The 26,603-nt window shown below is 34.6% G+C and overlaps 1 protein-coding gene across 23 annotated transcripts in view; it reads right to left on the bottom strand.

Moving 5' to 3' along the window:
* Positions 1-26,603, bottom strand: part of RALYL (RALY RNA binding protein like) — an 838,442-nt gene that overhangs the window by 44,835 nt on the left and 767,004 nt on the right. For 6 of the 23 annotated variants that reach the window (XM_056824164.1, XM_056824162.1, XM_056824163.1 and 3 more), the window contains 2 exons: positions 19,948-20,061; positions 7,529-7,707 (listed from right to left, as the gene is read on the bottom strand). In XM_056824164.1, coding sequence (XP_056680142.1) covers positions 7,529-7,707; positions 19,948-20,061 — 293 coding nt within the window. Of the gene's footprint in view, positions 1-7,528; positions 7,729-16,082; positions 16,161-19,947; positions 20,062-26,603 lie in introns of all 23 variants that reach the window. The other 17 variants (XM_056824157.1, XM_056824155.1, XM_056824156.1 and 14 more) reach the window with 4 other exon arrangements.

Below are 26,603 nucleotides of genomic sequence, written 5' to 3'. Positions count from 1 at the left end.
TAGTTGTGGAATAGACCAGAAGGAGGGAGTAATGGCTATCTCATATGGAGGAGGAATGAGTGGAGGAAAAGCCAGGAAAAAGCAAGGAAGGAGTGGAAGGCTAGTAGTACTAGAACCCCACTCTCATCAGACCTGGGATAAAGAAAGAACAACATAGGTAAAAAATCTTCTTAATGTACAGAGAAATAGGAGGGAAGGGGGATAGGATAAGAGAGGGATTGGGACTGAGGGAATAAACGAAGGAAAATTGGGTTAAAGGAAAGGAGGGCAAGGGGATAAACAAAAGGAAGGACAAAGGAACACCTAGAGGGGAGTACCTATCAAGAGATAGGGAGGTAAGGTGAGGGCATTAGGGAGATACTCTAAGGATTTTTTGAAAGGTGGATAGAGTAAGAATTTAAAGGTAAAGGAGAAGGGACAAGGGAGGGACCTTTGGAATGGCGGGCCAATTCAGAACTAGGTGGGAAAAGGATAAAGGAGGGTTTCTGGGAAGGACTATGAATCAGAGAAGCATTGGTCACAGAAAATTGGAAATCTGAGGAGGGATGTGGTGGAAAGAAAGGATGAAGGGTACAAAGAGTGAAGATGGATTAGGTGGAAATGTATGGCTAATAACTATGCTATTGAGTATAAATGGGATTAATTCAGCCTTGGGAAGAAAATGGATAGCAGAAAGGATCCAAAACCAGGACTTGCTGAAAACGAGAGACACACACAGAGTGAAGGTAAGAGGCTGGAACAGAATATAAGATGCCTCAGCTGATCCAGAGAAGGCAAGGGTGGTAGTCATAATCTCTGACAGAGTTGGGGTTAAAATGGATATAATTAGAAGGGATGAACAGGGTAACTATATTATGTTGGGGAGAATATGATGTATAATGAAGCATTATCAATATTGGACTTGTATCTACCTAGAGTTATAGCATCCAGATTTTTAAAGAAAAAAATTAAATGAGATATAGATGGAAATAGCAAAATAGTAATAGCAGGGACTTTAAATTTTTCCTCTCTTCACTAGGTAAATCTAACCAAAAAATAAGAAAGAAGTTAAGGAAAAAGCCTTAGAGGAATTAAATATAAGAATTTTCTGTAGAGCCCATACATAACTGCATGAGGCAAGTAGACAATCTAAGTCTGAGCATACGCATAATCAAAACATAGCTTTTGATGGGACAACAATGGTTTAGAGAACATAAATATTCTCCTAAAGTCAAACTTCAACACTCAATATACTATGGAGGTAATCCTGAATTGCTGAGGGGTTGTGGCATTGGAACAAAATTTCCACTGGGTGTGACCAGAAAGACTTAGTTTTAGAAAGAGTTTGGCCCTGGCAACAGAAAGTGTCTGCTTCCTAAGGTCCAATCTAGTTAAATATGGCCGTAGTAATGTATGTTAACTGAGAACCATACAGGTTAAGTTGATCAAATTAAACACTAATAAGATCATGGAGAAACAGACCTAATAATACATTGCTAGAGCAGTTGTAAATTGTTTTTTAGAAAACATGATGGAAATATACAGTAAGAGCCATAAAACTGTTTATACTCATTGACCTAGGGATCCTGTTACTATGATTTGACCCTAACGACATCACTGAGAGAATAAAAAGCTATTTATGTGTGAAAATATTGATGGAAGCTTTGTTTGTTATGCCAAAATAATTGGAAAAAGCCCAAATGCAATGATTTGGAGAAATGACTAAATAGGTTGTGACATTTGGATGTAATGTAGTGTATTATGTTATTAAAATTGACATAAATGACAAAATTGACAAAATGACAAAAATGACAGAAATTGAAAATACAAGGAAAATAAAGGAAATATATAAAGAAGTGAAGAGAGGAGAAAAGACAGTAAGAATAATATATACTATGATTACATTTTAAAAATTGCCACAAAATCAAGAGAAAAAATATCAAAGTAATAAAACGATCCAAAGGAAACTCAAAAGCAGAGGATGTTTATATTAACACACATATATAATTTAAATAATTTTAAACAAATTGCAACCAATGTGGAGTTTGTGGGTTTGCACATAATTTTTTTATGCATTTGTTTATCTAAATGTTGTTGGTAGTGTAGATCCACCTTCATTCCCTTCCTTTATTAATAAACTTATATATATATATATATATATATATATAATTGTGTGTTTTCCCTTTCCTACAAGCTTTCCACCTTTCCCTTAAATCCCTTATAACAGTAGTTACTAAGTATGTAATAAAAAAAGAGAGCTTATATCTAATCAGAATTTCTACATCATAATGCACATGCACAAACTGCCAGAGGATGTTTTAAACTATCTTATTACGGCTGAACAGGGCAAGGATAGTGGCCAGTGGAACCACATCATAATTTGTGATTAAAAATTTTTGTAACCACTTGTTGGACAAAAGCAATTGGATGTCCCATTAGCACTCAAACTCCACATATTCAAAATGTATCTCATCACCTTATCTTCAAAGTTATTTCCTCCTTCAAGCTTCTAGACTGTATTTTGGTGAATGGATTGATCATCCTTTCAGTCCTAGAGTCTTGAAGCCCAAGAGTCATTCTTATATCTTTCCTTCCAATCATTTCCCCACAACTAATTATTTGACAAGTCCTATTGATTCTATCTTCACGATAATTGTTGCCTCCTCTTCATTTCCACTGCTATCACTCTCATTCAGTTCTTTTCAAGTCTCACCTTGATTACTGTTGTAATTTCTCACCTTGTTTTCTTCCCTCCAGTTTCTCCTTTCTGAAACCTGTCCTGCCCACAGTTGCCAAGTTAATTTTCTAGTGTACGTGCCATAGTCCTCCAAAATCTTCAGGGCCTCCTTACTGCCAGTAGTGTAAAGTGCAAATTGACATATAAGAGCACTATCTGGTCACTTTCTAGATTTATATCATTCTACTCTTCTTCATACAATACTGGACTTGGATCTTTTGTATTTTCCTGGTTTGGGGCATCACTCATGCAACACCAAAAATGCACTCATTCACAACTATTTCCTTGATTCCTAACTGAAAATAATTTTTCCCTTCTTTCATGGTGTTGTCATATTTTGCCTCATATTGCAATTGCTTGTGTATATATTAAATCCAATATATTAGACTAAAAACTCCTTATAGTTTTTCAAACATTTTATCACAAATGCCTAACATCATGTCTTGCGCAGTTATCAATAAATAAGTATTTGTTTAATGGAAATGGGTGGCATATAGATATCTTCAAAAGTATTGTACATTTATATGACAAGAATTCACAAAACATTTTAAACTAGAATATTACATTTTCTAAAGTATGAGAATGAAGGTAGCATAGGTATTATTTCCTTATTTACTAGATCAGGAAATGAAGAATTAAATATTTATTTCAGAGTTAATATGTTTTGAAACTGGACTCAGATTCAGATTTTTTGACTCCAAGTTTGATTATGTTCCCTTTATTTCATGCTTTCAATTTACTTCATTTGCAAGTCTGAATTGATGGTTGAGACTTCTTTTAAATATGCAGAGATGTATGACCATTTCATAAGCTCAGGTAATTTACTATTTAGCCATGATAGCTGCATTATTACTCAGTAGATAGTTTGTAGACCAAGATATTACTCATTCTAGCTTGACAATCTATTCCTTCATGATTAAGTCGCATTTTGATTGTCTAGTCAGCAAGAAAAGGAACAATTAATCACAAGCACAATTTATATAAGTTAGAATTCTTTTAGCATCTTTAAGTCGCTGAATTTTTTTCACTGTCTATAGTTTATGCTGCAAAGTGAGATGACAGGATCTAATTCATTTTAAAAAATCAATTAATTTATTAGTTTGCTTGTTACTTTAAAGTTCCCAGACATCTCCTTTCTGTTGCTTTCCTGAACTAGAGAAAACATCATCTAATAAAAAAGCATATGTATATATAAAATTATGTTTTGCTTGTTTCTGCCTTCTCAGTTCTTTCTCTGGAAGTGCCCTATGGGGCAATGGCAATTCTCTTGGCCTGGTTTACATGTTCCCCCTGTTTTTTACTCTTTTCTGGGGTTTGGTTGACATCTGGGGATTCATTTCAACCTCCAAATGGAGCTGGTCCTTTAATTTCTTTTTTACCTTTTCAAGTTTATGGGAAGCATAATAAATGTGGATTTAAAATATTTGTTATATTTCCCATAAACTAGAAAATATATGGGAATTTATAGGTCTTGAAGTATAATCAAGAATCTTCTCAAACATTCTTTTGGCAGCATTTTTAATACCATTCTGACAGTTTGGAGTGCCTCCTTTCCTTTCCTCTCCCCCTATATGAATCCTACTCATCAATGAAAAGCTAGCTCATGCTATTTCTTCCATGGAATCTTAAATCCTTTAGTTCATCTCATCTAAATATTCATTTATTTTTGGTCTTATATTGATTTAAATTTTGTTTTAATCTTTTGATGTCTTTTATAGTTAATTCTCTTTTTTCAAATGTCTATGCCTTGCTTTCTAATTTCTCAAAGTTAGAAGGTTTGACTTATACTCATTTTTGGTTTCCACTGTGCTCCCCACAGTCTTTTGCCTTTAGTAGATGCTTGGTAAATGATTTGATTTATTTATAAAAAACAAGGCTATGGTGCTGGTTTAAAAAATCATCTTAAGTTGCATCATTGTCATGGTGTCATCATCCTCTTCCTTCTTCTTTTTCTTCTTCTACCACTTCTTCCCCTCCTCTTCTAATTTTTCCTCCTTTTCTCTCCTCTATTTCGTTCTCCTCTTTCTCTTTGTTCTTCTTTTTGTTCTTTTGCTTTCATCATGATAATATCATTATCATCTGAATTTGTCAAATCTAACCTAAACTGCAATTTAAAAACAATGCATTTAAAAGAAATCATCTTACAAAAAAGAACAAACTTCTCATTCTTCAAACAATGTACAAGTATCTAAATATTGAGGCCTAGTAGATCTAAATATCATCCCTGTTCTATCTTATATTAGAGTTGTCTTGAAGATGCATTCAGAATATGAGCTTACATTGCAATATATTAAATCAATTAAAAAATTGGTTATTTTATCTACTTATGCAAATAGTCTCTAGAACATAAAAATGAAATAATAAAACATGGTGATTTGCTCTAAGATTATTTCAATTTGTACTCCAATGAGAAAATGAAAATGAGGTTATTAAAATTAATAATAATACACTCACATTTGTATAGCACTTAAAGGTTTGCAAAATCTTTTCCTTACAATCCTCCTCTAAATCAGGATGTATTTATTGCTACGCAGTATGGTTTAGTGGAAAAAACACTGAATCTGGAATCAAAATATACAGGCTTCATTCCTGGCTCTGCCACTTCCTGCCTGTGTGACTTCAGACAAGTTATTCCCATCCAAGGGATTTCGTTCCTTCATCTATTAAAAGAGGAGTTTGAAACAGATTATTTCTAGAGTTCCTCCAGGTTCTAGATCTCTGACCTTAAGATCCTATATAAAGTCAATTCTGGACTGAAAGTAGTTGGCAGAGGCATGGAAATTAGAGAATGTGAATTTTTGAGTTAGAATCAACATTTTCTACTTGAGTATCTTCATTGTATAGATGAAGAAACTGGTAATCCACCCACTGAAATCCTTTCTCTACGATCTCTAAGATCCTTCCAGCACTACAGATTCTATGTGATCTAAGCAGGGGTGTGCTGGAGCTTGGATTGGTTTATGAAATTTTCAGTGTGAGCATTTGCACCTCAGATATAGGCAAATACTACAAATCAGGGTTTGACTTATTTTCTAGCCTTAATAGAGTGACTGAGAAAAATTTAATAATAATAATTAAGTTTAAAAGTGTATTATTTGTGTTCCATCCTGCCCCTCTGCTAAGAGCCAGTTGTTAAACATTTACCAAGGTTTTTAACCCAGCTGTTTTCTAGATGAGAAGTGGAAATCAAGGAGAGGTTAAGTGCCTTCCTAAAGCTTGATCCAAATGCAGGTCTCCTGATTCAGGATCACTGTTTTCCAGGAAGAAACTTAAATAATGATGATGTACTTATTAAATGAATCTTGACTACCCAAAACAAACAGCAATAATAATATGATAGCTAGTATTTATATAGCACTTTGAGATTTGCAAAGCACTTTACATAGGGTATATTATGCTTCAAACAACTCTATGAAATTGGTGCTATTATTATTATTCCCATTTTTCATATGAGAGAATTGAGGCAAATGGAATTTAAATTATTTTCCTGGAATTAGTAAATGTCTGAGGCAGGATTTAAAATCAGATCTTCCTGACTCCATACCTGGCACTCTAAACAAACACCTTCTTGATACTCCCTTCCTTTGTGTTATTAGACAAAGCCTTCAATTTTTCAATATATAATCCCAAGATTAATAAAATCAGAAAATAAAATAAGCATGGTCAACAGGTGTTTCTGGGTTCCAAGTTGTAAGTGTGGAAATGGAATAAATAGGCAGACGATGAACAGAAATGAATAGAAAAAAGATGAAACATTAAAAAGAGAGAAATCATTTAGCCTGAAGGAGAAAAAGGGAGGTGAGAATCTCAGCCTTGGCTTGAAAACAACAAGTAGATGAGGCACGGCTGCAAACAGCACAATGGCAGTCACCACAGCCAGAGACCAAAACAAATTATCTTTATCCACATTATGTGAAAAATCATGCCAACCACGTAGGATTTTTCAGCCTTTCTCAGTGAAAAAGATGGCTTCAGTCAGTAGCATTATCAAGGACCTGGGTAAGCAATACATCTTTCAGTATATGGTTAGGTTTTTTCAAAAATGGTTTATTAATCCATAACTCATTTACAATTTCACTGACTAATGAGCAGTTCCTTTCAGGGTAGAGCAATAGTAGGAGCAGACAGATCTATGTGCCAGTTGGAATTTGAGTTCCTTTTTCTTCAAATAAAACCCCTATTTTTCTTCTTTTTAAAAAATTCTTACTTTCCACCTTAGAATCAATATTATGTATTGATTCCAAGGCAGGGGAGTGGGAAGGGTTAGGCAATGGAGGTTAAGGGACTTGCCCAGAATCACACTGCTAAAAAGTATCGGAGATCAGATTTGAACCCAGGACTTCCTGTCTCTATGCCTGGCTCTGCTCTCTCAATCTACTGAGCTATCCAGCTGCACTCCCTATTCTTCTTTCAATAAATATTCGCCATTTACCATTGCAAGGCATTATTATGATCAGGTGGCACAAAATCCTAATCCTTGAATAAGGAACATTTGCATTCAAATACATCTGATTTTCTTGCTGTGTGCACCTGGGCAAGTTCATCTCTGTCTGCCTCAATTTCCTCAATTTTAAAATGGGCACAATAACAGCACCCACCTTCCCGGGTTATTGGGAGGATAAAGTGAGATCTTTGGCAAAGCACTTTGCAAACCTTAAAACGCTATATGAATGCTGGGTATTATTAAAATACATGTGAATAAGAGACAAGGCTAAATTACATTAACCCTGGTTTTAAAATAAAAAGGAATGGACTTGGAAATCCCCAAGTTATTTACATGAACACTTTAGATACTAAATAGTTAATTCATACCAGCTCATTACTTCCATCTTCATCGAAATCCTCCTCTATCCCATCAGTCATTTCTTCTCCATCTCCATCTGCATCTGGTCCTCCTTCAATAGGTTCTTCTGTAGAGTTGTCTGCATTCTCTGACACACATTCCTCTTGGTTCAACTCTATGTTATCTTCCATTTGCTTCTTCTGAGCTTCTGAGGGAAAAGAGCAAATGGCTACCTTTCACAGTTAATATTCTGTTCTGAGGAACCAAAAATACTTGAAGCAACATATTCCATAAAAGGTGGCATTGCATTGAGAAAAATTCAATTCAGTACCTTTTTTTTTTTAGTTTTCTCGCCTGATTTTGTCATTAAGTAGGCTTGAATATGTCATTTATATGCAACCTCATTTAATCAATTCACATATTGTATTTTTTAATGTATAGCTTTTTTTTTAAACCCTTACTTTCTTGGAGTCAACACTGTGTATTGGATCCAAGGCAGAAGAATAGTAAGGACTAGGCAATGGGGGTCAAGTGACTTGCCCAGGGTCACACAGCTGGGGAGGGTCTGAGGCCAGATTTGAACCCAGGATCTTCCATCTCTAGACCTGGCTCTCAATCCACTGAACTACCCAGCTGCCCCCAAATGTATAGCTTTTAAAATTCAAGGAAATAAAATAGTGGAGTTGGTGGCCTCTGAGTGGGAAGAACATTTTTATAAAACAAATAATTTTGGCTTACATATATACTTATAACATTTTAAATATAATCTTTTAGTTGGATAGGCACCTTGGATACAGTGAAAATAAAATAATGAGTAAAGCTGACATACAAAAAAATAAATAGTAAACATAATGAAAAAGGAGCACACAGAAAGGTCAAACCTAAATGAGAGGCACACAGAAGCATGTTGCAGTAGTTAAAGAATACATTAGTAGAAATGTTAACTATTTTTGTTTTGGAATTCTTTTTTCTGTCGTGTCTAACTCTTTGGGAGTCTTTTGGGGATTTTCTTGGTAATGATATTGGAGTACTTTTCCATTTCCCTCTTCAACTCATTTTACAGATTGAGGAATGAGGCAAATAGGGTTAAGGGACTTGCCCAGGGTCACATAGCTCTTTAAGTTTCTTAGGACAGATTTATATTCAGGAAGATAAATCTTCTTGTCTCTAGGCCTGGTGCTCTATCCACAGTATCACCTACCTTCCCCATTTTAACTACATACATCAATAATAATAATAATAATAACATATTTTCATCATTTATTATCTCACTAGAACACTATAATAACCATAAAAAGGATAATATTATTATCCCTATTCAATAAATGGAGAAATTAAGAAGAAGGCAAATCAGTGTTTCTTTTTGGAGATTTTAGTAGTTTTCCTTTTTTCATTTCATTTTTGTGTATTGTCCCCCTTCCAGTTTCACCTTTACATGTTTCACTTCTAGGTGAGGTTTCTGCATAGCTTACACATCTGTGGCTTTTCTTCTTTTTCTCCTGTGTCGTCTTCTCTGCCATTCTGTGCTACCGTTCAAACTACGCTCACCTTTACTTTGAAGTCATTCTTATAAAGTATAATCTTAATTTAATTTGAAGAGTCACACTGAGTTTTTCATAGGATTTCTCTATTTCTGCATCCTCTAATGGATGCTGAAGTGTGAGCTTCAATTATCATCATGGTAGTCTGCTTAGGTTCCTAATGAGCACTGCAAGGTAGGATTACTAAGTGACTGCTAATAGGTATTAAACATTCATCATGCATTTGCACATTGAAATTCCACATGCTACATAGATTAAGTTATAAAAGATATATATATATATATATATGTACATATGCATATGTATATATATAAATTGGGAAAACAATCTATTATAAAATTATATTTAATAAGAGAACAAGTTATGTGTATGTTAATATCGTCTCACTGAATTAAATGTATGATCAGAAAGCTCTTTGGGGGAAGGGAGAGGGCTATAGTCACCACCCAGGGTAGCCCCAAAAGATTCTAAAGGGGAAATGAATAGTTGATTAAATTGATTTAATGGTTGTAACTCTTCTCTGTGTACAATGCGGAATTTTGTGTTCTGATGAAATTCAAAAAAGCACCGCATTTATATAAGCATTGATTCCAGTTAGAGATGTGCTTTGATTTTAAAAAAAATGTTGGTGGCTTCTGTAAATTAAGGAGGAAGATGTAGGCTGGAATCCATGGATTCAGTCAAACAGGAAAGTGTGCATGCATGATGCAAGGTCATCTTAAAACCCACCAGATCAACAATTCTACTCTTCTTTCGTTTCAAACATTTATAAGGCACACAGATACAGACCATATTCTCCTAGTAACTCAATTTTGTTTAGATGATTCCTTTATGTTTTGCCTTATAAATCTCTAATCCAATCGAGCTCCTGGAACTACTCTGTAGCTGGTAGAGAAAAAAGGACTTGTATTTGTTTGTTACTTTTCACTTCGTATACATTCAGCTTTAAAAGAATGTCAGGCTTACACAGTAGTTTTAAAAAAATATTTTGGTAATATGAACATAGTGAGGCAAGTAGGGTTAAGTGACTTGCCTAGGGGCATACAGCTAGTAAGTGGTTTAGGCTGAATTTAAACTCAGGACTTCCTGACTCCAAGCCCAGCACTCTATCCCCTGCACCACCTAGCTGCCCCTCAACATAGGACTTTTCATGTAAAATATATACAGGTGCTATATTGCCAAATGGCTAGAAAAAAATACTCCAGTGTTTTGGCCAGAACCCCTTTATGGATTTATGGGAGGATGTTGAAAAGAATCTCACAGATTGAGAAAACATTGATGGGCAACAAATGTATATTAATTGAGGGTGAATACACAGAGAAGAGACAACATGGAGCATAGTGACTACTGAGAAGTCATCCTTCTTACATTTGGAAGCTATGTGACTCTGAGAAAGTCACAATATTATGAGTCTCACTTTCCCCATCTGTTTAATAGGAATAATATTTCTGTCTCAGTTTCTTCATCTGTGAAATGGGGATAATAATTATATTACTTACTTCCCAGGCTTACTATGAAGTTCAAATGCTATGAAGTTAAGATTACATGAAGCACTTTAAAATTTTAAAAAAGTTACATAGGGACTCCCCCAAATCTCAGAGCAGCATTATGCTTTAGCATATTAAAACTCTACCAAGATTTTTGGGATAACCTAGATAATTGCACCATTACATAATATAATACAGTATTTTATGTCCTATGTTACGATCTAATTGTGGACCTATTGAAGTACTACAATCCTGATCCATACAAAAAACACGGGAAAGTCTGTGTTAAGTTGAAAGTGAACTGGTTAGAAATTGCGAATTGGAGGCTAAAAAAGTAGGAGTGGAAGCCATATGTCCTCTCTAGCTAAAACAATAAAAAAGTTCCATGTGCCTAATGGTTTCTGTAGGATCTCACCAGAAAAAGGATAGGTAGGGAACTGCATCGTTGGAAGGAAAACCCAGTGTGTAGTTCTAGGGTGTGACTTGTGTTAGATTCCAGAAAGGAAATTCTCTAGTAACCAAATGATGACAAGGTCCATCAAAGAAATGACACATAAAAGCACATCTAATTTATTAACATTGTGATGTGTAGCTTAATAAGCATTTTTGTTCAAGAGGCACACTGGCATGATAAATAAAAATGAGTATGCAGGATGTCAACTTTCAATTGAATAAACATATTTTCCATAGAGATAATTGACTGCATTTACATTGACTAAAAACTAGCAAAATGTTTTAGTAATATATCTTTTGCATTCATAATTTAAAAAAATACTGATGTGGTTTGTTTCTTCAAAGCTCTCAGCAACAGTTTCCATCTTTCTTATTTAAAAAAATGCAACAAAAATTCTTCTTAAGGATATATACTAACTCATGGTAGAAGATAAGAATTTAGAAAACACATAATTCTTACCAATCATTGAATATATAGTTTAGTAAAAGGATAGGCATAAATATCTAGTATTAATCTCTATGATACTGAAGGTTACAGAATATGTATACAAGTACAAAAATTATGCCACATGAGATCTTGTGGGGAATGTTAGTAACATGGAGGATCAGTGAAGGTCCCATTGAAACATGTCAATTGAACTGAGTTTTGCAGAAATTGGTGGGATTTCAATATATTTAGAAGAGGAGTGTGATGAAGAAATTCCAGATATAAGGGATGAGGACCATGAATGTGTAGGAAAATGTGAAGGGATAAAGAGTGGAATACCTGTGTGGAAAAAGTTTGAATTGTGTGGGTGGGCTAATTAGAAGTTTGGAGGATATTTCTGAATAGAAAATCCAGTGTTTAGGTGAGATTATTCTGGTAGTGGTGTAAGGACCAATTAAAGAAAGGAAAAGACAAAAATGGAAAATTATTAAGAAAATGAGTATATGAATGCTAAAAGAGTTATTAAACACTTACTATGTTCCTAGAGTTGTTCTAAGTGGCAAAGACATAAATAGAAAAAATGTGGAAATTCATTTTCTCAATGATGCTATGATCTAATTCTGAGGGACAACACATAAAAAGTTCAGGAGTATGTTAGGTGTCTAGTTCAGGACTAGTTCAAAGTGTATATCACAAATCAAATGGGAGTGCCTGGAATCTAGAGGGATTCAGGAGAGGCAAGGTTGGGAGAATCATTGGGATATGGTGCAAGATGGTAAAGGCTTACTCATCTTACATTTCATAGGAAGGATTTGCGTTTATGACTTTAATTTTATTCAAGTGGTATGAAATGCAATAACACTCTTCCTGCCCTTTTGTCCCATGGGTACTGGGTCACCTGGGTTTGGGGCAGCTGCTCTTATACTTGTCTAGGTGACTGGTAATGAGTGCTTGGAATGGTGCTTGGTACATAACAAGTATTTAATAAATGCCTTTTCATTCATTCATTCATTCATTCATTCATTCATTCATTCATGAATGTCATAGCCAACTCTGATAATTTCTGTGGGAAAGTTAGAATTCCTAGAAGCAAGTTTGTTTGGAGCCATTCAGGATTGTGCTTGGCTCATCTAACCATTTCATTTCCTGAATGTTGCTGGATATGATCCAGGATTTTGTTTCATCAGAAAATTTTAAAGGTAAAAAAAGGACTGGACTTGAGAGAGGAAAGGGCACTACATGCTGGACAGAGGGACACAAGGGCTGAGAGATTAGGCACACTTTTGTGAGGTGATAATTTGGTGGAGCTACAATGTCATAGAGTGATGCAAAAGGTTTGGTAGAGGACTGGAACTAGAACTAGGGATTCCCTGAGTCCCCAGCTAAGAATCAAGGAGTATCTTTGACTAAGATGAAACTTGACTAGGAATAACAAATGAGACACAAGCATCTGAGAGTTATAGAAGCGAATAGACAATAGAGGCTGGTCTGAAAGAGCTACTGAAGACAACCCATTCCAGATGACTTACACTTAGATGGCCCAGTGAACATCTGCCTTAAGTGCTACTATGAGTGCTTCAAGAGAAATCTTTATTGAGGAAACAAATAAGAGAGGCACGTCCGGGAGATCTATCCAGTGCAGTAGTATAAGTAACTAACAGAAATTTTTTTCAAGTGACACTAAAAAAGGGGATATTTGTCTTAATTGAGTTGGGGGAAAACAAAAACTTCTTCAAGCCTTGGGACATGGTGGAAGGGGTGGGGGTGGGGGGTGGGAAGAGGAGTAGTAAAGTAGGGAATTCTTTCTCTCAATGTGTCTGGACCCTTAGAGCCATGTCAGAACCTCTAATGGAAGGTTTCTTGAGAATGAGAAAGATGACCAGGAACTATATAGAAAGGCTTGTGAAGGAGATGGCTTCCAGTGAATAATGAGAAGCTTTGGCTTTTCTCAGAATTTGAGTCAATCCACTGAGAAGCATTCACTAAGTATTTATTCTATACTCTGCCAGGCATTGGTCAGGGGAAAACAAAAATGAAATAGTATTTGCCCTCAAGGAGCTTATGTCCTATACACAGAGAGACAAAATGTCCATAAGAAAATATAAATTAAGATGACCAGAGAAAAATAAGGAAGTGGGGGGAAACAGTTGCATTCAGTGGGGAGAGGAGTTAGAGAGATTTTTATTAGTTCTCTTTTTGGGGGAGGATGTGATTTTGGCATTTTTCTGATGGATATTCCTAATGTGAGAGTCAATATCATCCCTTTTGTATCTTTTCAAAAGTTCCTTTTGCAACAGCTGCGCTATTACATTAAGTGTTACAGCTAAGACTATGTAGTTACCTATCTATTCACCAAAATGCACATAGCTATATAAAAATTTTTTTTTGTACTATAGTGGTTCAAGAATGTTCTTTATTTGAGACGTCTTAGTCAAGAAGATTCCCTTGAAGAAATCAATGCATTTCCAAAATCAATTCCAGAAACAAATAATAGGGATAGATGGATTTCCCTGTCCTCACAGAATGATAGCTCTCTGATAGATCAAACCAGGAAAAGGAAAGATTTCCTTGCTTAGAGGACAAGCATTTTTATTTCCTAAAAAGCAAAGAAGGAGAAGGGTTCACATTAAATTTCAAGAGCCATATTCAGGTATTTTGTATCTTCACAGAAGATTACTACTTTAAAAGCTGTACCAGGTATAGAGACAATGAAATTGTTTGTTGGGATTTATACTTAAGGCGTTTTTTTTTTTATTAAATTGAGTTTGTTTCTTTGCTGTTAGCATTAATTTAACTCAGAAAAATGGCTGAGATAGCAATTATGCCTTTGACATGCTGGCTTAATTGCTAGTTAATTGCTATCTGAGTTGTACTTAGCAGATGGTTGAAAAAATGTTGATAGAAAAATGGTAACATTATTAAACAGAGCCAACCCAATAACTGTGCAAGTCTGTGACTGTAAATTTACATAAATCTATTTTTTCTTCTTCTTCTAAAAGACCTGAACAGAGTTGGAATTTGAGTAACTGCTCTCTCCAAATGCAATTATAGAAAACTATACAGGAAACTTAAGAGCACAGAAGGCATCACTACCAACTTCATTAGCCCAAACATTTTGCAACTGAAATCATTACAGATGCTTTTATTTTAGTAATTTTCTATTATAAATTAGGCATTGTGCTAGGAGCTGGGGATATATTACAAAAAGGAGACAGGCCTGTTTTCAGGAAGCTTACAGTTTACTGTGAGATACAAAATACATTTAAAGATAAATAAACATCATACACACAAAATAAATTTACAGTGGGTGGGGGTTGGGGACACTAACATCTGGAAGAATATAAAAAGACCTCTTAAAGAAAGTGGCATTTGTGCAAAGCTTTGAAAGGAGATAAGAATTCTATGAGGAAGAAGTAACTAGAACTAAAATGGGAAGGGCTTTAAATGTCAAACAGGAGTTAGTATTTTAACCTTAAGGCAAAAAGGAGTCACAGAAACTTCTTGAGCAGAGGAGGGATAGGATGAGGTTTGAGCTTTCAGAATATCAATTAGGCAGCTGTGTGGAGGATAAAATGTGGAGGGGAAAGATTTGAGGCAGGGCGACAAAACAAGAGGCTTTGCAACGGTCCAGAAGAAATGGCCATTTTTTGTGGGAGAAGAGAGAATATGAAGAAACGGTCTAGATTATTCATTAAACAAGGGTTATGAATAATATACAAAGTATATGTATATATATTTTATATGTTCATATGTATGTATAATTGTAGTGACAGAATTACATCAAGTTTGTATGGAAGAAGCACTCTGTCAGGGATTTAGTGTGAAAAGTGTTGAAATTGAAGTCAGGGAGACCTGCTTTCAAATACTGCTTTTGGAACTTAATAGTGGTGTGATGGCCAGCAAGTCATGAATCCTCCCAGTGGATCTAAAGCCAAGGGCCTTAGATACAAAGGTGGAAGGGTTCTCAGAAGTCATTTCCTTCAACTCTTTCATCTTACAGGTGAGGAAATAAATTCTAAGAGGTTAAATGATTTGTCCAAGATCATACAGTTAGTTAAGCCAACAAAGGCAGGATTTGAATCTAGATTTTCTCATGCCAGATCCAGCACTCAGTTTCACTGTACTAGGAATCACTTATAATTAAGAAATAATATTTTATATATAGTAATCCATAATTATATATGTGCATATATAATTATATGTATCTTTGTATATATGTATAAAACTAATGATATCAAGTATACATATTTTAAAATTGTTACTGATGATTTTCTCGTTTAAACTATCACCTTCAAAACTTATTAAACCTTGATTCTAATAATATTTATGGGTCTTTTCCCTAATTTTTTTCTCTTCTTGAAATGACCAACCTACCATACATACCTGACTCTTAAGCATGGTACATCCATTTCAATGATCAGATCACCGCTTCCTCTCACAATTCTACTTGTTGATCACTTCTCTCTCCAATATTTAAAACAAAAAAGGGTAAATGATTTTATATTTAGAGATGAAAGGGTCTTCTGAAGCCCTCAAGTGTAAACTCTTTATTTTACAGATGAAAAAACATAGGCCCAGAAAGGTTAAATTATTGAAAAAAACAGGAGATAAACATCAGAGGGAAGATTTATACCAAAGTCCACTGATTCCAAAGCCCATGTTCTTTCCAACTTACTATGCTGGGCCTTCTTCTTTAATACGTCTGCTATGTGATCTAAATGGACATGTTTCCTACGGGCTTCTTCCCCTCCAACTGGAAGAAAGAGAACAGGATTGAAGGGTGTATTATGGCTCCTTAGAGATTACTGAGATGGAACAGCAATGGTAATAATGTGAAGAAAAGGTAAGACACAAGTGGTTTGGGAAGATGAATTCAATCAGGCTAAGGACAAGAGAGGAGTAAGGGCACTGATAACAATTTGGTTGTCTTTTTATTCGTTTTATTTAATCGCCTTGTTTCAGACCTATTGCATCAGTCAATTTCATGGTATGTTTTATATGAAAAGACACTGACTGGTATGTTCTGACTGATAGATGTCTGTTTACACCTCTTGCTTGAAAGAGATAGGGAGAATAAATAGCACAGATAATGTCCCATAATCCATTTGATATCCCCAAATCTCAGAAACAGATAAAATTGATTAAAATGGCAGTGATAACTTGCATCATACTCTGAGGATGTAGTTTTTATTTATTTGTTAATACGATGCCTCTAGTGATGAAAATCACAATTTGGTTCAGTCAGGCAGTCAATAAGCATTTATTATGACCAAAGCAAGAGATCTGATTCGTACACCGATGTCAATTTTGAAGAAGGTTTCTAGTGTCATATATATGGAAGGATTGTTTATAATCCTATACAGCCTATATTTTAAAGTAATGATTGAATGAATAATGATATATTCATTTAACACCATAAAGTTTACAAATCACTTTCCTTTCAAGCGCATATAAGAGCAAGCATTCCTATTACTTTTTTTACAGATAAGGAAAATGAGGTTCAGAAAAGTCAATTAATGGCCTACATCTCTACACAACAAGTAGATGTTGGAGCTTAAAAGTGAAATAGGTCATCTTCCTTTTCAGTATGCCACATTATTATTATTTGTCTTTTTTGCATATTTATGAAATTAAATAAAGCTGAAGGGATACATACTACAACACACAACTAAGATTAAAAAAGTTAGGGTAGGATAGAATAATGTATTAAACCTAAAAATCAAAATCTTGCTTTTATGTTAAAAAATATCAATTGCCTAATTTCAAGATGGGGCATATCTGCCTTAGTTACAGTTCAAGTGAAAATGATTTGATGCTGCTAATCATTACAAGTTCAATATGAGCCAAGAGCTGTGGCTGATAAACAAGCAAAAAAAAAATAAATGAATCTTTTTGTTTTTCAGTCATTTCTATTGTGTCCTGACTCTTCATGACCCCATTTGGGATTTTCTTGGCAAATCTACTAAAATGGTTTGCCATTTCCTTCTGCATCTTATTTTACATTCAAGGAATCTGAGGCAAATAGGGTTAAGTGACTTGCCCAAGGTCACATAGCTAGTAAGTGTCCAAGGCCAGATTTGAGCTCAGGAAGATGTTTCCCTGACTCCAGGCCCAGTACGCAGCTGCTTAGGCTGTATTAAGAGAGGTAGAAAGCACATTTTATGGAAGAAAATATATAGGGCATTGAAACAGAATATGGAATATAGCCTCACTTTTGGAATGAGCTAGTCTGTGGAAAAGCCAGAATAATGTATTTCATTTGAACATAGGTGTTTCTAGTGTCCTAACAATGCTTATAGACAAACATAGCAAACAAAAACAAAAAGAATACTCTGACACTTGGCTCAGGAGATTCTGAGGAGCTGCTTGTTTCCCCATGTGGTACCTGCCCAGCTTTTCCATTTAACCCCACCCACCCATTCTTGGAATTGGCAATTCACCCTCAGGACCAGGATAAGTTGAGTAGTTTTCTAATCAAAATTTCCTGGAATAAAGCTTCAGGAAAAATGTGTAGATTTAAATAGCTTCCCTGTGAGATGCAGGTTTCATGCAAAATAATAGTAAATGGAGCATGAAATGTACAAAACAAGTAATTAAGAAGCATTAGATGGAAGTGATCACCATAGGTAGACACTAACCAACCATGGTAACTCGAGATAGTATTTAAGGTGCTCATCAATAAACTGGCAGGTAAGAGATATTTTATGTAAACTATAACTCAGATAAATCTCTCTAGTCACAATTTGACTCTGCATACACAGTTTTCATTCTTTTAGATAAAGAAAACATGTAAAATTATTCATTTCAAATTAAACTTCCAAGTGAAGGAATCTGTATCAGTGTCCTTCAACAGAAGATATTGAGAAACAAGTAGTAAATTAATTAATTCAAATTTCTCTTCTCATGGGTTAATGTGAGGGACATAAACAGTCTTTGGTCTTTAAAGAAACCTTCTGATTGAGTACAGTTACAGGCATGTAAAACAACAGGGTGCCATCCCCTCATCAGAAGAAAATATAAGCTTTTGAATTACAGTGTAGCATTTATACATGATCGTTCAGAAAGATATGTGGAGGTGTTATTCAGTATAGCAGGCTAGAAGATATAACAGGATCCCATAAGGATAAAATCTTTCTCTTTGAGATGATTTATATTTAAATGAGTTCACCATAATCCTTTAAACTGAAGTGCAAATTGGTTATCAAAGTCCATGGCTAGAAGGGTTGTTCTGCATTATAATGAATTTCACAAATGTTTCCTAAAATGGAAATATTGATTTCAGCAATACCACAAGATATTTCAGTTAGTGAAAGATGAAGATATTGTCATAATATGACAGAAGATATACATATTATATACCTCAAAACTTCCCTATGGACAATTTGTGGACAGACTTTTTAGAGGGAAGGATTCAGGCTTGTAATTTTATTGGGTAGGGAAATCTCAGTGAGGAAAATTCCTCTACCAATTCAGAGTTGCAACTCTTTCAGACAACTGGTATGTGTAAGATTTTGACAGTTTTTTTCTCACTCCCAGTCTGGGCTTCCTTATACTGCCTTTCTTGGGCACAAATATATCCTTGAAGTGGTATAAGGGGCAGTTAGGAGTGAGACATCTTTAACTTTTAAAATTTCTTAAAGGATTTAAATTGTTTAGGCATTCCATAAAAATGGACAAAATAGGGAAATAGAATTGAAGTTTGAAATGTCTAAACAGTTGTTTCTGTAGTTATCTGATCTTTTATATAGCCATCTTTTCCTTTGATGATGCCAGTGTCATCACCCACGCTCCTGATTCCTAGGATTCCCACTCTCAGGGAGGATAGTTTCATTTTCATAATAGTGCTGGAGGATTAAACTCCCAAAGTTCATGCAAAAGATCCTAGCTGGTAGAACTGATAATTTGTTTTTCAAGCCAGTCAACCTCCCCTTTGAATGACTCTTGACTGTTTTGGATCAAATGAATGGGGATTATAGCTGTTCCAGCAGAAGTAGAAGTCAGAGTTGGCATTCCAGGGAATGGTCCCAAGTGATGATACACAGGGATAGAATCCAATCACTTGCTTATACTAACCAGTATCATATTAGCTCTAATCCTGGTATGGAAGCTCTCTGAATGATGGAACTGAAGGAAGTGAACCAGACTTCCCTTTGCAATGCAGATTTGAATTCTGATAGATTTTCCTACGTCTACTACTCTAAAAATCTGCGTCTTTTCATTGCAATGCTATTCTATTAAATACTAATTCTTACCCATATTTTGATACTGATAGAGATTAGATGTAAATCCCAAACTCCTTCCTCTCTTTAAAATTGTCAATCCCAGAATAACCAGTTATTCATATTCTCTGAAAGGGCAAAATTCTATTGTATCAATTCAAGTCCCAGTTTTGTGGTTTTATGACTAGCATCTATAATATATAATAAAAACTCAGCAAAGTTTCTCCTCTCACTCTATGCTGTCAGTGTGACTGATAGTGCTGGCCTGGTCTCATTTACCTCCTAATGACCTGTCTATGACTACACATCATTTTCACTTACCTGCCTCAGCCTTCTGCTGCTTTTCAATCTTCTCCAGTCTTCCTAGCAAGGAGTCAATTTTGGTTTTGATTTGGGTTAATTCTTTCTTGATTGTCTGTAACTCATCTGATTTCACTGGAAAGGGGCAAAAAGGAAAGAAAGAGACAACATGAAATATGCTCTGCTTCACTCAATGAGCCCCCCCTCTCTATGTGCCCTTGCCAAGATATTTAATACAGTTCCTAATATTACTGCTTCTCATTTTTTACAGCATACTTGGGAACGGACATTTAAAATGGGCCTCTTTGAGATAATATATTTCAGCAGTATGTGTGTGAGTTAGTAAATCCAATCAACAATGGGTTATAGGAAAGGAAGGGAGAGTTTGAAAATAAGATGTAAAGCAATTTTGATGTTAGCTATGTGGAAAAGGCACTTAATTCTTTAACTCTTGTTACTATCAGACAAATATATAAGACACTGTTATGGTTTAGTTGTGTTTATTAAGAAAGCTCCCACATTGATGAAGCCTTAGGTCCTTTATATTTTCACCTAAATTATATTTTCACCTAAATATAGCACCTAGAGCTTGTTACTGTAATAATTCAACCTTATTTATATCAAGAAAATTAAGGCTCAGAGAGATAAATGGACTTTTCCATTGTTAAATAGCTAGTAAGTATAGGAGTCTTGACATGAATCCAGGTATCATGTGTCCGAATCCAAGGCTCTTTACCTTATCTTCATAAAATTCTCCCTTTAATAACCGTTACTTGTCCTCCTTTTCCTTCTCCCCTGAGGCAAAAGTCTCCTCATTTATCCATTTTTAAAGTGACAACAAAAAGGGTTATTTTTAAAACTGCATTTGGGAAAATAAAAGAATCAAAGAAAGGATAGTAAATAAGCATCAAGTGTCTACATGTGTCATTGTATAATACAAAGAAAAGGCAAAAAACAATCTCTGCTCTCAAGGAGCTCAAAGTCTAATGGGAGATACAAAGCAAACAATTATGTATAAATATAATATATACAGGACAAATTGGGGGTGTTTATGAGGCAGAAGGCACTAGAATTAAGTGAGGATCAAGAAGGTCTTCTTGTAAAAGGTGGGGTTTTACTGGGACTTGAATAATGCCAAAGAGGGCAGGAGATGGAGATGAGGAGGTATTGAATTCTAGGGATAGCCAGTGAAAATGCCCAGTCAGGAGGACCTGTGGAAATAGCAAGGCAGCCCATATTATTGGATCCCATGATTGGGGGTTGGGTGCAGATTTTAAGAGTGAAAAAGTAGAAGGAAGATCATTTCCCAATATAGATGAGATGCTGAGAAACCACTTCAAACCTACCAGATGGGCTAATATGACAGAAAGGGAAAATTAAAAATATTGGAGGGGATGTGGGAAAACTGGGATACTAATGCAGTGTTGGTGGAGTTGTGAAATGATCCAACCATTCTGGAAGCAATTTGGAATTATGCCCCAAAGACTATAAAACTGTGCATTTCTTTTAACCCAGTAAGGATTTATATGTACAAAAATATTTATATAAACTTAATATTATGGCAAAGATTTCGACATTGTGAGGATACCTATTAGAAGATGACTGAACAAGGTGTGGTATATAATTACAATGAAATGCTAGTATGCTATAAGAAATGATGTGCAAAATGATTTCATAAAAATCTGGAAAGACTTCCATGAAATGACATAAAATATAATGAGCAGAATCAGGAAAACATTGTACACAGTATTAGCAACATTGTACAATGATCAACTGTGAATGACTTCGCAATTCTCAGTAATACAATGATGCAAGACATTTCCAAAGTATTAATGATGAAAAATACTATCCATCTCCATAGAAAGGCCTAGTAGATTCTGAATGCGAATCAAAGTATACTATTTTCACTTTATTTTCTTCACGAGTTTTCTATATGCATATTCTTCTATAACATGGCTAATATGGAAATATGTTTTGTATGAGTGCATTTGTATGACCTATATTAAATTTCTTACCATCTCAGGAAAAGGTGAGAGAGGGAAAGAATTTGGAACTCAAAATTTTAGAAAGCAAAGGTTAAAATTGCTTAAAGGAAAAAATAAAACGCTCTTTAAAAAAAGAAAGTCATTTACATTTACCAAGGAATCTTGTGGGATATTAACATTATATTGGGAGATTTATTGTTGGAGAGAGCTTTTAAGACTGTAGTTTATACTGCCAATTAAATACTTCTTTTGGAATAAGAAGATATTAGGATCTTTTCACTACACCTTTCTTTTCTGCAACTTGAAAAGATACAATCTGCACTAAAGATAATTTCTAAAATCATGTCTGCTCTTATTTCATCAGTAATGTGCTCAGCATGTATAGATGGATGACTCTCAAAGATGAAATGAAAGTGGGAGAAGGTAGGCATATTGATTGTAGCATGTGATTGTATCTTAATCTTATTTATTATTTTTTCTATTATTTTGAATGGGAACACAGAATAGAATAAAAAAGAGTGTGCTATTAAAAAAATAAAAAAGAAAGTTGTGAAACTTAAAAAGCGGGGGAACTATGAGTATTGAATGGAAGTCAAGGGAAAATAACCATTAGGTAAAAATAAAAAGGAACCATAGAAATTTAAAACAAAACTTTGTCAAAAGAAGATGTGTTAAATATCTAATGGATACATTCACTACAGTTTTATATTTTAACATTTTTTTTTAAATTTAAACATTATTTTATTTGGTCATTTTCATACATTGTTCATTGGAAACAGATCATTTTCTTTTCCTCCCCCTCACCCCCTCTTCCCTAGTCCACGCGCGGATTTGTCTGGGTATCACATGTGTCCTTGCTCTGAACCCATTTCCTTGTTGTTGGTATTTGCATTAGGGTGCTCATTTAGTGTCTCTCCTCGATCATGTCCCCTCAACCTCTGTAGTCAAGCAGTTGCTTTTCCTCGGTGTTTTTACTCCCTCAGTTTGTCCTCTGCTTGAGGATAGTTTTTTTTTTTCCCCTCATAGATTGCTGCAGGTTGTTCAGGGACATTGTAAAGCCATTACTGGAGAAGTCCATTACGTTCTCTTGTACCACAATGTGTCAGTCTCTGGGTACAATGTTCTCCTGGTTCTGCTCCTCTAGCTCTGCATCACTTCCTGGAGGTTGTTGTAGTCCCCATGGAAATCCTCCACTTTATTATTCCTTTTAGCACAATAGTATTCCATCACCAACATATACCACAATTTGTTCAGCCATTCCCCAATTGAAGGGCATCCCTATTTTAACATTTTTAAAGAATAATTTTGTAATTTGTTGTAAATTATAAAAAATGGATATGAATGAGTAAAATATATGTGTATAATCTATCAATCTATTTATCATCTATCTATCCATCTATCCATCCATCCATCTATCTATCTATCTATCATCTATCTATCTATCTATCTATCTATCTATCTATCTATCTATCTATCTATCTATCTATCTATCTAATTGTAATTGTCTCCAAGAAAATGCAAAGCTATATGACTTACTTTGCTTTCATGTCCTCTGTAAAGAATGATTTTTGGATTGGAATCAGGAGAACAAAATGGTTAACATGTAGTTAATACCCAAATATTTAAGGGAATTTTAAGATAGATCTAGCTGCCCTTGATGAGTTCAATACATTTGGCTCAGATGAAATATAACTAGGGAACAGAAATAACTGGTCAATATGGTTGCTGCATTATTTCAGTAATCTCCAAAAGACTGGAGAATTGGAGAGGCAATAGAGTACTTAAAAAAAAGGAGAAGGAGAAGGAGAAGGAGGAGGAGGAGCAGCAACATATAAACTGGAGGTCAGTTTTCTGGACTTTGACTCCTGGGAAAATGTAGAGCATTATTAAAAATCTGGTTAATGGATAATCAGAAAAAGGAACAGTGATTCACAAAGAGCCAGCAAGGATACATCAAGAATAAGTTATGTCAGACCAACCTTATTTCTTTTGTTAATAGAGTTAATGGCCTAATAGGTAGAGGAATGCTATATAGTTTACTCACCTTTTGGCAAAAAGCTTGATTTAAGTCTCTTATTCTATTCAGGTGGAAAATATAGGGTGGTATGGGCTCAATATTTCAATTAGATGGATTTGGTTCTCTTAAACAGCCTGACTCAACAAGCAGTAGGTTCATTATCAACTTCAGGCCATTTTATTGCTTATGAACATCTTCATAAAAGAATGGGTATGGTAAATAAAAAGCATGAGAATTAAAGTTATTTTTGTTACTTGTTAGCAATCTGGTATAACAAGTCATGAAATATAGGTTTGAGGACAACCTCTATCATTTATTAATGCTAATGGACAAGTCACTTAATTTTTCTGAGACTTAGTTTCTTCTTCTGTGAAATGGTTATAACATTAGATATACTACCTACTTGACAGGAGTATAATGAGAAAAATACTATAGAAATGTGAAATATAGGAAAATAGCTTACTGAATTGAGATTAAATTAAGAGGAATAGGAGGTCATGATTTTATTCAAATTAATCAATCAACAAGGATTTATTGAGCACCTAATATATGTAAAGCATTGTGTTAAATGCTGGGGATATAATTACAATAAATGAAATAACCCCTGTGAGCAAAGAACTTACATTTTAAGAAGACTAGATTTGGTGTTGCTTGTGCATTTTAAGTATACATTGTAAGCCACTCCTATAGATGTGTATATGTATGTATAAATGAGCAGAGAATAATAAAGTAAAGAAGTTCTTCATTCTAATAATGGAATATATCTAATTTAGCTCCAAATTTCCAATGAACATGATTTCCTATATCTACTTCCTTTTTTTTTTTTACTTATAATGATCGCACATTGGGCATTCCCTGAGGATTACTGAGCCAAATGGAACATTTAGTTTGACTCTCTTTAGCCCTCAGGAAACATTTAATATTTAATCAAAATAAATTACAATTCTATTTCTGCTTGTGTCTTAACCATAGTTCAATTATAATCTCATTTTATAAGATTTTTAACTTAGAAAGATCCTTTATACTTCAATCTTATTAGCAAAATACAATCAGGTGAGGTTTTTTCCCCTGAAAAATTCTCCATTATAAAAGCAATTATTTATTTGTATTTTCTTATGTTGTCAAGTCATTTGTGAAATAAAATCATAAGACTTGGGCATCTGTGGGGAATTGCTACTTTAAAAAGCAGTTGACAGGAGAATACAGTTTTAAAATGAGAAATTATGCTTCATGTCAATTATTTGGGACATATGAAAGCATCATTTTTGAGTTGCAGATAAATCTGAAAAAAAAAGTTTTCTGCCACAACTGTAAATTGATTCTCCTTTGAAGAATGATTCACATTGCTTTTCCTAGGAGCACATCATGTAGTTTTACTTTAAACCTATCAAATAGATTGCCAAACATTTTGTCCGATTGCTTTAAATTTCAATGCAGGAGAAAATGACAAGTCAAAATGGGATTGCTGATGAAAATTAATGGAGTTCTTTCCAAAACTGCAAAATCATTTTTTTCCAATAGGAATGTGATTGCCTATCTTATATTTGTTTATACTTTAAAAGTCTCTTGACACTGCTCCTAAAACAACTTGAAATCTAAGAGCCTGCTTGTTGTCTTCTGTCATTGACCCTATAATGTTTTGTTACTTTTGGACCTGATCCAATCTACTCTCAGATGGTAATAGTAACTCTTTTAAAATTTTTTTGAAGAAATGCTTACTTATCTTTTTATTAAAATATGATGTCATTGGCAGAGACATAAGTTTATTGAGCTATAAAGAACCTGAGATGCAACAAGAAAACTAGGTACATGATCTTTGGAAAAAAAGAAGTATAAATGTGATATAAATAAGGATTTTCTTTCTTTTGCATTAACTCCTGTGAGATTTAAAAAAAATTCAGAACCCAGAGTGCAGTGGAATAAATGCTGTCCACAGTACAAGTTGCAACTTGCTTACTTGCTTCATTAGAAAAATCATACTGGTGTACTTCTTTTTGTCAGTCTTTCCTAGATTTCAATGAAGTCAAGCCCCCCCTCCCCAAATATGCATTAATTCAGTATTTTGGGTCCATTTGCTGAATGTCCTATGATGATGACAACTTTGTTTTTTGATCTGTTCACCAAGTTTTCAGGAAGTTCAAAGACTTTCCCAAGGTTACAGAGTTTGTAAATTTTGGAATGATATATTAGAGGACCACAGTGCTTTCTTTTAAGTCAGAGTTGTGGGGAAACTTTTTTTCATCAGAGATAAATGAAAAAGAAGCATTCTTGCTCAGCCTCTCATCAGTACACATTGTGAAGTAAATATAATTTTTCAGTTCTAATATGGTGGAAAGAGAACTTAACCTGAAGTCAGAAGAAACCTGGGTTTGAATTCCTCCTCTGACACTTAGTAGCTGCGTTGACTATAGACTGTTAAGTCCCATAACCTCTCTGAGGTCTGTTTCCTAACTCTAATGTGAAGATAATAATACTTCTACTATCTACTTCACAAGGTGGTTGTGATTTCTCAAATAGAAAATTGATCCAAATTTATAAGAATGCAAAGTATTCCCCCATTGATAAAGGGTGAAAGGATAAGAACAAGCAGTTTTCAGATAAAGAAATCAAAGCTAACTATAGTCATACAACGAAATGCTCCAAATCACTATTGATTAGAGAAACACAAATTAAAA

Source organism: Monodelphis domestica, chromosome 3, assembly GCF_027887165.1.
Source record: "Monodelphis domestica isolate mMonDom1 chromosome 3, mMonDom1.pri, whole genome shotgun sequence".
Taxonomy (NCBI): Eukaryota; Metazoa; Chordata; class Mammalia; order Didelphimorphia; family Didelphidae; genus Monodelphis; species Monodelphis domestica.
The sequence above is the reverse complement of the archived record's forward strand: the minus strand, read 5'-3'. Positions and strand labels throughout refer to the sequence as shown.